The 15,021-nt window shown below is 42.0% G+C and overlaps 1 protein-coding gene across 2 annotated transcripts in view; it reads right to left on the bottom strand.

Annotated features, from left to right (window-relative positions):
- LOC137380713 (uncharacterized) overlaps window positions 1-15,021 on the bottom strand; it is a 360,734-nt gene that overhangs the window by 28,118 nt on the left and 317,595 nt on the right. For both annotated transcript variants that reach the window (XM_068052983.1, XM_068052984.1), the window contains 2 exons: window positions 8,435-8,542; window positions 7,444-7,593 (listed from right to left, as the gene is read on the bottom strand). In XM_068052983.1, coding sequence (XP_067909084.1) covers window positions 7,444-7,593; window positions 8,435-8,542 — 258 coding nt within the window. The remainder of the gene's footprint in view (window positions 1-7,443; window positions 7,594-8,434; window positions 8,543-15,021) is intronic.

The raw sequence follows: 15,021 nt of genomic DNA, 5'->3' as shown, positions 1-15,021 counted from the left end.
TATACCTATATTTAAGAAGGGAGATAGAACATTTCCAGAGAACTATGGACCAGTTAACGTCAGTGGTAAGGAAGATAATGGAATTCCTACTGAAGGAGAAAACAGAAAAGCACCTAGAAACCAAAAATATAATAATGAAGAGTTATCCGGAGAAGGGAGAGTTTTGCTTGACCAACCTCATTGAATTCTTTGAAGAGGTAACAGAGACAGTAGACAAGGGTAAAGCAGTAAATGTAATTAATCTAGATTTCCAAAAGGCAATTGATAAGGTGCTACATTATAGACAAAATGAATAATGTCAGAGCATGCAGAATCAGAAGATAAGTAGCTGAGTGGATTGTTTGCAAGACAGGAAGCAGAGAGCAGGGGTAAAGGGTAGCCATTCTACGTAGCAGAAGGTGGAAAGTGGGATCCCAAAAGGATTAGTGCTGGGACCACTGTTGTTCACAATTTATGTTAATGATTTAGACTTTGGAATCAAAAACAAAATTTCTAAATTTTATAATGTCACCAAATTGGGGGCAGGGCGAGGGAGTCATAGAGTTATACAGCACAGAAATAGGCCCTTCGGCCCATCGTGTCCGTGCCGGCCATCAAGCACCTATCTATTCTAATCCTATTTTCCAGCACTTGGCCCATAGCCTTTTATGCGATGGCATTTCAAGTGATCATCTAAATACTTCTTAAATGTTATGAGGGTTCCTGCCTCTACCACCCCTTCAGGCAGTGTGTTCCAGATTCCAACCACTCTCTGGATGAAAAAGGTTTTCCTCAAATCCCCTCTAAACCTCCTGCCCCTTACCTTAAATCAATGCCCCCTGGTTATTGAGCCCTCCGCTAAGGGAAAAAGATTCTTCCTATCTACCCTATCTATGCCCCTCATAATTTTGTGTACCTCAATCAGGTCTCCCCTCAGCCTTCTCTGCTCTAAGGAAAACAACTCTAGCCTATCCAGTCTCTCTTCATAGCTGAATTGCTCCAGCCCAGGCAACATCCTGGTGAATCTTCTCTGCACCCTCTCCAGTGCAATCACATCCTTCCTATAGTGTGGCGACCAGAACTGTACACATTACTCCAGCTGTGGCCTAACTAGCATTTTATACAGCTCCATCATAACCTCCCTGCTCTTATATTCTATGCCTCGGCTAATAAAGGCAAGTATCCCATATGCCTTCTTAACCACCTTATCTACCTGTGCTGCTGCCTTCTGTGATCTATGGGACAAGTACACCAAGGTCCCTCTGACCGTCTGTACTTCCTGGGGTCCTATCATCCATTGTAAAATTCCCTTGCCTTATTAGCCCTCCCAAAATGCATCACCTCACCCTTCTCAGGATTAAATTCCATTTGCCACTGCTCTGCCCAACTATCTCGTCCTGTAATCTAAGTTGTTCCTCCTCACTATTTACGACACCACCAATTTTTGTGTCATCTGCGAACTTACTGATCATACCTCCTATATTCACGTCTAAATCATTAATGTACACTACAAACAGCAAGGGTCCCAGCACCTATCCCTGCAGTACACCACTGATCACAGGCTTCCAATTAGAAAAACAACCATCGACCATTACCCTCTGCCTCCTGCCACTAAGCCAATTTTAGATCCCATTTGCCAAATTGCCCTGGATCCCATGGGCTCTTACCTTCTTGACCAATCTCCCATGCGGGACCTTATCAAAGGCCTTACAGAAGTCCATGTTGACTACATCAACTGCTTTACCCTCATCTACACACCGAGTCACCTCCTCGAAAAATTCAATCAAATTTGTTAGACTTGTTTGTTAGATCTCCCCCGACAAAGCCATGTTGACTATCCTTGATTAATCCCTGCCTCTCCAAGTGGCAACTTTTTCCAATAGTTTCCCTACCACTGACGTTAGAGTCACTGGCCTGTAATTACCTGGTTTATCCCTGCTACCCTTCTTGAATAATGGTACCACATTCGCTGTCCTCCAGTCCTCTGGCACCTCTCCTGTGGCCAGAAAAGATTTGAAAATTTGTGTCAGAGCCCCTGCAATCTCCTCCCTTGCCTCACATAACGGCCTCATCTGGGCCTGGGGATTTATCCACTTTTAAGCCCGCTAAAACTGCTAATACCTCCTCCCTTTCAATGCGAATTTGTTCAAGTATATCATAATCCCTCTCCCCAATCTCATAACCGACACCATCCTTCTCCATAGTGAACACAGATGAAAAGTAATCATTTAAAACCTCATCTACGTCCTCCGGCTCCACACACAGATTGCCACTTTGGTCCCTAATGGGCCCTACTCTTTCCCTGGGTTATCCTCTGGTCCTTAATATACTTATAAAATGCCTTGGGATTTTCCTTTATCTTGCCTGCCAGTGTTTTTCATGCCCCCTCTTCGCTCTCCGAATTACTTTTTTAAGTACCCACTACACCTTCTATACTCCTCTAGGGCCTCCACTGTTTTCAGCACTCTGAATCTGCCATAAGCCTTCTTTTTTTCTGATATCCTCTTTATCCCTTGGCATCCAGGGTTCCCTGGACTTGTTGGTCCTACCTTTCACCTTTACGGGAACATGTTGGCCCTGAACTCTCACTATTTCCTTTTTGAATGTCTCCCACTGCTCTGATATAGACTTTCCTACAAGTAGCTGCTCCCAGTCCACTTTGGCCAGATCCTGTTTTATCATATTGAAATCGACCTTCCCCCAATTCAGTACCTTTATTTCCAGTCCATATTTGTCCTTTTCCATAACTACCTCAAATCTTAGAGTTATGTTCACTATCCCCGAAATGTTCCCCCACTGACACTTCTACCACTTGTCCAGTTTCATTCCCTAAGGTTAGGTCCAGCACCGCCCCTTCTCTTGTAGGATTTTCTACGTGCTGGCTCAAAAAAGCTCTCCTGCATGCACTTTAAGAATTCTGCCCCAGGAGGTGGGGGAACACTGAGGAGGACTGCAACAAATTACAAGAATGCATTAACAAATTTGCATATAATTGCCAAATGAATTTCAACACATAATTGTGAGGTCTTAAATTTTTAGTAAAAAAATGTAAGGGTGTCACCTATTACTTGGAGAATATGAATCTAAATGGGATAGAGAAGCAAAGGCATCAGGGAGTACAAATACACAAATCACTAAAAGTGGTAATGCACGTTCATCTGGCCATAAAAAGGCAAATCAAGCACTAAGGTTTATTTCTAGGGGGATAGAATTGAAAAGTAGAGAAGTTATGTTAAATATAAACAAAAAGTGCTGGAAATACTCAGCAGGTCTGGCAGCATCTGTGGAGAGAGAAGCAAAGTTAATGTTTCAGGTCTGTGACCTTTCATCTGAACTGGCAAAGGTTAGAAAAGAATTAGGTTTTAAGCAAGTGAAGGGGAGGGGGGTTGGGGGAGAGAACAAAGGGGAAGGTGTTTGATAGGGCAGAGGGAGATTAAATAACAAAGCTATCCTGGGACAAAGGCAAAGCGTGTGTTAATGCTTGTGGTGAAAGACAAAGCATTAGTCCAGAGAGACTGTGAAAAGCAAAATAATGAGCAGCTCTGACTACATGAAAAGCAGGCACATGCTTAAAAAATAAAATATTAAAAAAGGCTAGTCATGCTCTTAAGTTATTGAACTCAATGTTCAGTCTGAAAAGCTGTAGAGTGCCTAAACAAAAGATCAGGTGCTGCTCCTCGAGCTTGCATTGATGTTCACTGGAACACTGGAGCAGGTCAAAGACAGAGAGCAGGGGGGAGTGTTGAAATGGGAAGCAACCGGAAGCTCAGGGTCATGCTTTCAGGCTGAGCGGAGGTGTTCCACAAAGCAGTCACCCAATCTGCATTTGGTCTCCCCATTGTAGAGGAGACCTCATTGTGAGCAGCGAATACAGTATACTAAACTGAAGGCAGTACAAGTAAATGGCTGCTTCACCTGCAAGGAGTGTTTGGAGCCTTGGATAGTGAGCCTTAGAGAGGAGGTAAAAGGGCAGGTATTACACCTCCTGTGATTTCGTGGGAAGGGGACGAGGTGTTGGGGGTAATGGAGGAGTGGACCAGGGTGTCGTGGAGGGAACAATCCCTTCGGCATGCTGACAGAGGAGGGGAAGGGAGGGGAAGATGCGTTTGATGGTGGCATCACGCTGGATATGGTAGAAATGGTTGAGGATGATCCTCTGGATGTGGAGGCTGGTGGGGTGGAAAGTGAGGACAAGGAGAACCCTGTCGTGGTTCTGGGAGGGAGGGGAAGGGGTGAGGGCTGAAGTGCGGGAAATGTGCCAGACATGATTGAAGACCCTGCCAACCACAGTGGCAGGGAATCCTCGGTTGAGGAAAAGGGAAGACATATCAGAAGCGCTGTTGTGGAAGGTTGCATCATCAGAGCAGATGCGTCGGAGACGGAGAAACTGGGAGAATATAATGAAGTCCTTACAGCAGGCAACGTGTGAAGAAGTGTAGTCGAGGTAGCTGTGGGAGTCGGTGGACTTATAATGAATATTAGTGGACAGCCTAGCCCCAGAGATGGAGATAGAGAAGTCGAGGAATGGAAGGGAAGCGTCAGAGATGGACCATGTCAAGGTGAGATAAAGGTGGAAATGGGAAGCAAAGTTGATGAAGTTTTCCAGTTCGGGGCGGGAGCAGGAAATGGCACCGATACAGTCATCAATGCACCAGAAAAAGAGTTAGGGAAGGGGGCCTGAGTAGGACTGGAACAAGGAATGTTCGACATATCCCACAAAAAGACAGGCATAACTAGGACCCATGCGGGTACCCATAGTAACACCTTTTACTTGCAGGAAGTGAGTGGAGTTGAAGGAGAAGTTGTTCAATGTGAGAACAAGTTCAGCCAGGCGGAGGAGGGTGGTGGTGGATGGGGACTGGCTGGGCCTCTGTTCAAGGAAAAAGCAGAGTGCCCTCAAACCCTCCTGGTGGGGGATGGAGGTGTAGAGAGATTGGACGTCCATAGTGTAGAGGAGGCGGTTAGGGCCAGGAAACTGGAAATTGTCAAAATGACATAGGGTGTCAGAAGACTCACCCATGTAGGTGGGAAGAGACTGGACCGGTGGAGAAAAGATAGAGTCAAGATAGGAAGAAATAAGTTCAGTGGGACAGGAACAGGCTAAAAGGATGGGTCCACCAGGACAGTCCTGTTTGTGGATTTTAGGAAGGAGATAGAAGCAGGCTGTCTGTGGTTGCGGGACTATGAGGTAGGAAACTGTAGAGGGAAGATCTCCGGAGGAGATGAGGTCAGTGACAGTCCTGTGGACAGTAGCTTGATGTTCGGGGTGGGGTCATGGTCCAGGGGGAGGTAGGAAGAAGTGTCTGAGAGTTGGCGCTGAGCTTCTGCAAGGTAGAGGTTATGTTAAACTAGTATTGAACCTTGATGAGACCACACCTGTAGTACTGTGTACATTTCTAGTCGTCATATTATAAAAAGGATAAAAGGATATGCTGTTTGTGATATATATTAATGATTTGGACTTAAATGTGGGAGGCATGATTGGGAAATTTTCTGATGACACAAAAATTGGCCGTGTAGTTGATAGTGAAGAGGACAGCCGTAGACTCCAGAATTATATCAATGGTTTGGTTGAGTGGACGGAAAAGTGGCAAATAGAATTCAATCCAGAGAAGGTATTTCATCTGGGGAGGGCAAATAAAGTGAGGGAATACTCAATAAACAGGAAGATACTGAGAGGGGCAGAAGGAGTGAGATACCTTGCAGTGCACGTCCACAGGTCCTTGAAGGTGGCAGGACAGGTAGACAAAGTGATGAAGAAGGCATATGGAATGCTTTCCTTTATTGGCCGAGGTATAGAATACTAAAGCAGGGATGTAATGCTGGAACTGTATAAAACGCTGGTTCGGCCACTGCTGGAGTATTGGGTACAGTTCTGGTCACCACATTACAGAAAGGACATAGTTGCTCTGGAGAGAGCACAGGGGAGATTTACAAAATGTTACTAGGGCTTGAAAGTTGTGGCTATGAGGAAAGATTGGATAGGCTAGGGTTGTTTTACCTAGAACACAGGAGGCTGAGAGGTGACTTAATTGAAGGGTACAAAATTATGAGGGGCCTAGATAGAGTAGACAGGAAGGGCCTGTTTCCCCTAGCGGAGAGGTCAATTACCAAAGGCACAGATTTAAGGTGATTGGTAGAAGGATTATCGGGGACATGAGGAAAAACTTTTTCACCCAGAGGATGGTGGGTGGCTGGAATTCACTGCCAGGAATGGTGATGGAGGCAGAAACACTCAATTCTTTTAAAAGGTACCTGGACATGCACCTGAAGTGCTGTAACCCGCAAGACTAAGGACCAGGTGCTGGAAGGTGGGATCAGATATGGTGGCTAGTTTGTTTGGCTGGCACAGACACGACGGGCTGAATGGCCTCTTTCTGTGCTGTAATTTTTCTGCGGTTCTATGGTTCTAGGCATTGGAGAGGGTGCAAAAAAGAGTTACAAGGATGATACCTGAACTGTGAGGTTATACCTATCAGGAAAGAATGAACAGCCCGGGTCTCTTTTCTCTTGAAAAGGGAAGGCTGAGGTCTTCAAAATTATGAATGTGCAGACACAGAGAGAGTGTTTCCAGTTGTGGACAAGAGGGCATTAATATAAGATAGTCACCAAAAATCAAATAGGGAATTCGCAGCAAATCTCTTTACCCAGAGAATGTGGAACGTACTACCACAGGGAATGGTTTAGGTGAATAGCATAGATGCATTTATGGAGAAGCTAGATAAGCATACGATGAAGAAGGGAATAAAACGTTATGCTGAGGAAGGATAGGAGGAGGCACAAGTGGAGCATAAATGACGACATGGACTGGTTGGGCTGAATGACCTGCTTCTGTGCTATATATTCTATGTAATTTGATATAAAAGCGTTTCCCCTTCAAGTGGCCACGTTCCTCTAATATTCGCAGAGTTAGTGTGTGTAGTTCCCCGCACCTTGTGACTAGCTACCACCAAGTTCAACTTAGTAATGAGGGTAGGTTTTGAAGTGCTACAACTGCAATATTTCATGGTTGAAGTTGTACAAAAGAAAGCCTGGGAGAAAGTGGTCTGCGTAGACTAGGGGTGAACTGCAAACTCATTCTCCCAGAATGGGGCAGGGAAGTCATCTACATATTTAATTAGGGTCAATCTTGGGAAAAGCTGTCAGATTGGGCCCAGCTGGAAAGTGCTGAGTACAAAACTCACTGCTCTGTTTTAGCACAGCTTTGTTTTGAACCCAGGAATATCTATTCTATTACTATAAGCACACAGATTTTATACAACTGATGGCCTTTAATGAGTGATTTTGCGTGAAGTTGATCTCTACTGAATCCTTTGAAGACCTCACAGCTTACCAGGCTGACTGTTATTATTGCAATCAATCAACTGATTCTGGGACTACTATAAGTGAAGCAACCCTAAATGTGCTTCTTTTTTGTTTTTCTTTGCACATGCAGAATCTTCTAAAATTAAGTTGGTAGCTTACCTGTAAAGAGTAAATTACAGAGACAAACATCTGGAAATCACTAACAAACTGCCAGGAGACACAGTTCACCAGCTCGGCCATCAAAACAATGTAACGTAACACCACGGCATCCAGATTCCCACACAAAATATGGCCAAATACGGCAATCAGCTGTGAACACAGAACAGAAATTGGATGGACTGAAATTCGCAGATTACAAAAGGACAGTGAGGGAAAACACACATCAAAAATAATGAATCTGGAAACATTGGAGGGAAAAGCAGGCTTTCTACACAACTTGTTTTCAATAGGAAACTGCTCCACTGTTATTATTACGTCTGGTGGAAAGGATTTCTCTCCATCACCCAATATATCTTTGTAAAGTTCACAGATCTGCTCATGGCAAGTATGAAGACATGAATCACTATTTTATAATGACTGGATAATTATACCACGTAATATCACATATGTATTATCCTACTAATAAAGTAGAACTGTGCGTTGCGTTGATTTTACCTACTTCTGCTTTGAAGCCTACAAAATCCTATTGCAGGAAATTGCAAGCTTTCATTCTTTTTAAAATGTATTTGTACGTTTGCTTTGTATCTGAAACAGATGTGTCAACCACAGTGTGATAGATACTTGCTAGATGGAAAACTTTTATAGATGGATAGATAGATGCTTTGGAACCCATCCAACTGAAAAGTGCACATAAAAATATCCATTGATTAAAATATGGCTACTTCGGCCAATCCATTTTAAGCAATGCATATCTTTATGCCCATTATTCAGCTAAAAAGAGTGCAAATTATGTATATATATATATTTATGTAAGTCTTGTAGAAAGAAAATGACTGATGATACCTTATCAGACTATAGATCCTTTTATATCCTTCCAAAAACAGAGTAGTTACAGGAATAATTTGATACATACTCAAGTTAAACTACTTCAAAGTATTTTATCTGCACCCAACTGAAAGGTATTTATAACAAGCATTTTTGGGGGCCTTACCCTGTTTGTTGATGCATATTTCTCCACAGAACTCAGAAAATTAAAGAGTGACAAGTTTCTGATGTCTTCTACAACATAGTAATCGGTAAAGAGTGCAACAAGGGCATCCTGTAACAATGAAGCTTACAGTTATGAAACATGCTATGAAAATTCACATCAATGAAAGAGACAGTTGAACATTGTAATTTAACAAAAATAAAACTGAAAATAGAGACATGTTGTCGAAGCTTTTCATCTTGCACTCATCAGGACCATCCCCAAGAATACCAATGTAAGGAAAAGCAACCACTTTATACTGTATGAGAAGAGAGTGCTGATTGGTTGGAAAGTGAACTCTGATTGGTCGAGGCATTGCCATGGAGAATGCACCAGTTAACAGTGACTAACAGTTAACTGCCAAGCTTTGTTTGAAATTTAAATGTATCCCAAAAATTTGAGCAACAGGTGAAGCTAGCTGTTCCACGCTGCTATGCAGTAGCAACATGTGTGCTGTTCGCCACTAACAGGATGCTGTTGTCAAGCCAAAGAGACATCCTCCTATGACACAAATAAGTAATGTGATATGTGTATTTCAATGCCAGTGTGATGCTAGGTATATAGGTTGTATGTTCCAAAGACTGGTGGATCGTATCAAACAACATGTTCCTTCTGCTGTTCGCAACGGGCAAGGTACAGGCCATACCCAACCAGCCCATACTTGCAAAACGCAAAACACAGTGTCAAACATTAGATGTGATTCTGTGATTGAACAACATTTGCTAAGTAATGCTCAGTGTACTAAGAATTATGCTGACAACCAATTTAAGAATGTCAGTAGAGCTCTCAGTGTGGTGCATTTGCGGGTACCAGAAGCTACAAATATTAATACACAGGGCCCTGTTCTTTGCAGACAGATAGAATATGGACAAACATTGCACCTGGTTCAGCTAAACAAAATATGTGACAACCATTCGCTAGTTCATTCCTCAGGGCAATCAGAGTCAAACTGCCTGGTTTAAATTTCAAACAAAGTCTGGCAGTTAACTGTCAGTCAACTTAACTGGTGCATTCTCCATGGCAATGCCTCTACCAATCAGAGTTCACTTGCCAACCAATCAGCACTCTCTTCTCATACAGTATAAAGTTGTTTTCCCTTGCATTGGTATTCTTGTGGATTGTCCTGCTGAGTGCAAGATGAAAAGATTCGAGAACATGTCTCTATTTTCAGCAGTACTAAAGTTCTGTACTACCAAAAGACTAAAAATAAAACTGCTTACCCATATTTAAGTTGGAGTTTTTATTATCTTTATATTTTTTCCAATAAGCATTTAGGATAGCAGCCCACTAAAACTTCTCTGATCTCCATGATAAAAATATAAATAAGACAAACAAGGGAACATGGCCACCCAAGGTCAGACATAATGAAAGGGAGCACTATGAAAGTATCCCCTTCCCATGTAGTATTAAGCTTCTAATTGAGGAAAGTGGTTAATCCATAGGAACAGGATACCTATCACATGGTGTTACATAGAAGAAACCTTCACTTTCAACACAGATTCAAAATAGTAGGGTTCCTTAAGGGTCCTTTCCTTTGTTGTGTTTGATGCAATCATCGTATTTGCAGCTTTTCCAAAAAACCTGCAACATTTTTATGTGACCACACCTTCGGCTGCCTAGGCCCTAAACTCAGGAATTCCTTCCCTACACTTCTCCGCTTCTCTACCTCACTGTCCTCTTTAAGACACATCTTAAAACCTACCTCTTTGACCAAGCTTTTGGCGACCTGACCTACTATCTTTTTATGTGGCTCAGTGTTATATTTTGTTTTACAATGCACCTGTGAAGCGCCTTGGGTGTTTTATTACATTACAGGTGCTATATAAATATAAATTGTTGTTGTTGTTGAACGCAATACTGACTGAAAACACCACTTGAACACCAGGAGATGGTTCATGTTTCTCTCCCTTTAGCCACTTTTTAAGTGCTTCAAAGCATCCAACAGTCTCTGAGAGGCAGATAAGTGCTGTGTGCCTGTTTTTTCTTGAACATGTTTATCCTAGTAATGTGAATTTTCATTCTCTTCAACTTTCAACACTCCTTTGATCCCTCCAGGGATGCAACTCATCTTTATTTGGTGTCTCTGCTAATGATCCAATTGAATGGGTAAATGGTTTCTCTGCTCTATTGGATGTCTGTAAATCACTTGATCAATTAAATCTTCATTTTATATTACCTTCCAATCATTACTTACATCTCCAACCACTGGGGTATTCTACTTTCAATAAACAATCAGTTGAGGTTCGGGAAACATAAATGCAGCATAATATGGAATTGAAGGATTTTCACATTTGATTCACACTGCTAACAATTGTCCTTAGCTAGTAACAATGTAAGATCAGCAATTACATTGTGTGACATTATTTTAGCTTAATCCTTTCATATCAAATGTCACTGTTTGCTATTTTAACAGAGGTGCTAACCCATTTAATTGAAACAGATTAGCACCTACACTAAAATAGTTGACAAAGTAATTTGTCATGAATGCTTTAAGCAACTATCTGATAATATCTCAGACAAATTCTCAGCCTATACTTTGGTACCTGATTATAGTTTCAACCTAGTATTGTAAATTAGCTGCTTAACAAGAGAAAAAGTTACACAAATTATCTAAAACAATAATCATGATAAATACTTGTGCCTTTCTCGTCCTTTCCCTTTTTTTGCTTCTGATGTTGTAATCCTAACAATGGGGAATGTATTAATCCCTTTTGTAGAAAACTAGTACTTAAGCTTTTAGCTCATATCCCATCAGATAGAAGAGATTTAATTAGAGTTAAATCTCTTTAAAAATTCATGAATTTCTCCTCCCCTTGTTTAAAAAAAAATACACGCACATGATTAAGCAATAGAGTGATCCTTGCACTGTACAGTAAAAGCCACAAAAAAAGAAATAACTGTTTATGTAAATAGTTGAAGGCTATTTACTGACAAGAAAAAAGGGTCTTGAATACCCCATCAGCTTAGCAAACTGGGACAAAGAGATGTCTTATAACAACTTCAGAGTTATTACACTGATTACCAACTACAACTAATTAAGCAGACCTAACCTTTTCTTCATATGCAAAGTGGGAACGCTGTTATGTCCCAGATTCAGAATAGCAGATTTTGTTCTTGCTTTGATTAAAGCAAAGGAATGGTACTTTCCACTTCAACTGAGACAGCAGGAAAGGAGGACATGGATTAATTACCTTAAACAAACAACAAAGTTTGTCTGATGCTGGCACTTTAATGATCAGTTCACAAAGATAAGGGGAGAGGGCTTGCAGAACGACAAAATTAGGGGAACAATACGTTTGGAATTCATAGAATCACAGAACTTTTACAGTGCAGAAGGAGGCCATTTGGCCCATCGTGTCCGCACTGGCTCTGCGAAAGAGCAATTTACTTAGTGCCATTCCCTGTAACCCTGCATTTTCTTCCTTTTTATATATCTTTCTAATCCCTTTTGAATGCTTCAAATGAATCTGCCTCTACCACACTCTCAGGCACGGCATTCCAGCCCTTAACCACTTGCTGCATGAAAAAGGTTTTCCTCATGTCACTTTTGCTTCCCATTACTTTAAATCTTTGCCCTCTCATTCTCGAACCTTTCACGAGAGGGAACTGTTTCTCTCTATCTACTCTCTCCAGACCCCTCCTGATTTTGAATACCTGTAGCAAATCACCTCTTCGCCTTCCCTTCTCCAAGGAAAACAGTCCTAACTTATCCAATCTATCTTCATAACTGAAGTTCCTCATCCCTGGAACCATTCTTGTGAATCTTTTCTGTATTCTCTCCAGTGCCTCACATCTTTCCTAAAGTGCAGCGCCCAGAACTGGATGCAATATTCCAGCTGAGACCGAACTAGTGTCTTATATAAGTTCAACATAACTTCCTTGCTCTTGTACTCTATGCCCCTGTTAAAAAAGCCCAAGATATTATATGCTTTATTAACTGCTCTCTCAACCTGTCCTGCCACCTTCAATGACTTATACACATATAGACCTAGGTCCTTCTGCTCCTGCACCCACTTTGGAATGTACCCTTTATTTCATATTGTCCCTCCATGTTCTTCCTACCAAAATGAATTACTTCACATTTCTCTGCACTGAACTTCATCTGTCACCTATCCGCTCATTCCACCAACTTGTCTATGTCCTTTTGCAGTTCTACACAATCCTCTTCACAGTTCACAATGCTTCCAAGTTTTGCATGATCCGTAAACTTTGAAATTGTGCCCTGTAGACCAAGGTGTAGGTCATTAATATATATCAGGAAAAGGAAGGGTGCCAACACTGATCCCTGGGGAACTCCAATACAAACCTTCCTCTAGCTCGAAAAACATCCATTAACCACTACTCTTTGTTTCCTGTCACTTGGCCAATTTTGTATCCATGTTGCTACCGTCTTTTTTATTTCATGAGCTATAACTTTGCTCACAAGTCTGTTGTGTGGCAATATATCAAATACCTTTTGAAAGTCCATTTACACCACATCAACTGCATGGTCCTCCTTAAACTTCTCTGTTACCTCCTCAAAAAACCCTAGCAAGTTAGTTAAATATGCTGGCTTTCTTTAATTAACCTGCATTTGTCCATGTGACTATTAATTTTTCCCCAAATTATTCTTTCTAGAAGTTTCCCCACCACCCACGTGAAACTGACTGGCCTGTAGCTGCTGGCTTATCTTTACACCATTTTTTGAACAAGGGTGTAACTTTTGCAATTCTCCACTCCTCTGGCATCACCCCAAGTCTAAGGAAGACTGAAAAGTTATGGCCAGTGCCTCCACGATTTTCACCCTCATTTCCCTTACTATCCTTGGATGCATCTCATCCGGCCCTGGTGTTTTATCCACTTTAAGTACAGACAGCCTATCTAATACATCCTCCTTATCAATTTTAAACCCTTCTAGTGTCCGAATTACTTCCTCTTCCACTATTGCCTGTGTTGCATCTTCTGCCCTGGTAAGGACAGATGCAAAGTATTAATTTAATACCTCAGTATGCCCTATGCCTCCATGTGTAAATCCCTTTTATGGTCCTTAATCGGCCCAACTCCTCCTTTTACCACCCTTTTATTATTTATATGTCTATAGAAAATTTTGTGATTCCCTTTTATGTTAGCTGCCAGTCTCTTTTCATGCTCTCTCTTTGCTTCTCTTATTTGCTTTTTCACTTCCCCTCTGGACCTTCTATATTCAGCCTGGTTCTCAATAGTATTTTCTACCTGGCATCTGTCATAAGCACACCTTTTCTTCTTTATCTTAATCTCTATCCCTTTTGTCATCCAGGGAGCTCTGGATTTGTTTACCCGACCTTTCCCCTTCGAGGGAACTTACCTTGACTGTGCCCGAACTATCTCTTTTTTGAAGGCAGCCCATTATTCAGCTACCGTTTTTCCTGCCAACCTTTGACTCCAATTTATTCGTCCCAGTTCCGTTCTTACCCCATTGAAGTTGGTTTTCCCCCAGTTAATAATTTTTTACTCTGGATTGTTCTTTGTCCTTTTCCATAGTCAGCCTAAACCTTATGATACCATGATTACTGTCGCCTAAGTGTTCTCCTACTGATACTTTATTCACTTGGCCCACCTCATTCCCAAGAACCAGGTCTAGCAGTGCCTCCTTTCTCATTGGACTAGAAACATACTGCTGTAGAAGATTTTCCTGAACACACTCTAGGAACTCTTGCCTATCACTGGCCTTTACACTACTACTATTCCAGTCTATGTTTGTATAAATAAAGTCCCCCATTATAACTACCCTATTTTTGCAGCTCTCTGTAATTTCTGTGAAAATTTGTTCCTCCACATCCTTCCCACAAGTTGGTGGCCTATAGACAACACAGAGCAATGTAACTGCACCTTTTGTGTTCCTTAGCTCTAGCCAAATTGTTTCTGTCCTCGACCCCTCTGGGACATCCTTTTTTTCCAGCACGGCAATGCTCTCCTTAATCAATACTGCCACCCCTCCCCCTTTTTTCCCTTCCCTATCTTTCCTGAACACCTTGTATCCAGGAATATTCAATACCAGTCTTGCCATTCTTTGAGCCAGGTCTCTGTTATAGCCACAACATCATATTTCCACATGTCCATCTTCGCCTGTAACTCACCAGTCTTATTAACAACACTCTGTGCATTAACACACATGCACAGTAACCCTGATTTAGACTTCATTACTTTCTCACTTACTCTGACCCCACCTAATTTACTATTCTCTACTCTAGTGCTATTTATCTCCCACAGTATTCTGTGCAGCTTGGTATTCCTCTCTGATATTTCCTCCTGGTTCACACACCCCTGCCAAGTTAGGTTAAACCCTCCCCAATAGCACTGGCAAATTGCCCCACAAGGAAATTTGTCCCAGCTCTGTTCAGGTCCCGCATTCTCCAGAACTGTTCCCAGTGTCCCAGGAATCTAAAGCCCTCCTTCCTGCACCATCTTTCCAGCCACGCATTCACCTGTACTGTCCTCCTATTTCTATACTCACTTGCGCGTGGTACTGGGAGTAATCCAGAGATTGCTACTTTTGAGGTCCTGCTTGCTAATTTCTTACCTAGCTCACTAAA

This window comes from Heterodontus francisci, chromosome 20 (genome assembly GCF_036365525.1).
Source record: "Heterodontus francisci isolate sHetFra1 chromosome 20, sHetFra1.hap1, whole genome shotgun sequence".
Lineage (NCBI taxonomy): Eukaryota > Metazoa > Chordata > Chondrichthyes > Heterodontiformes > Heterodontidae > Heterodontus > Heterodontus francisci.
Note: the sequence above shows the minus strand (reverse complement) of the source record. Positions and strands in the feature narration are given on the sequence as shown.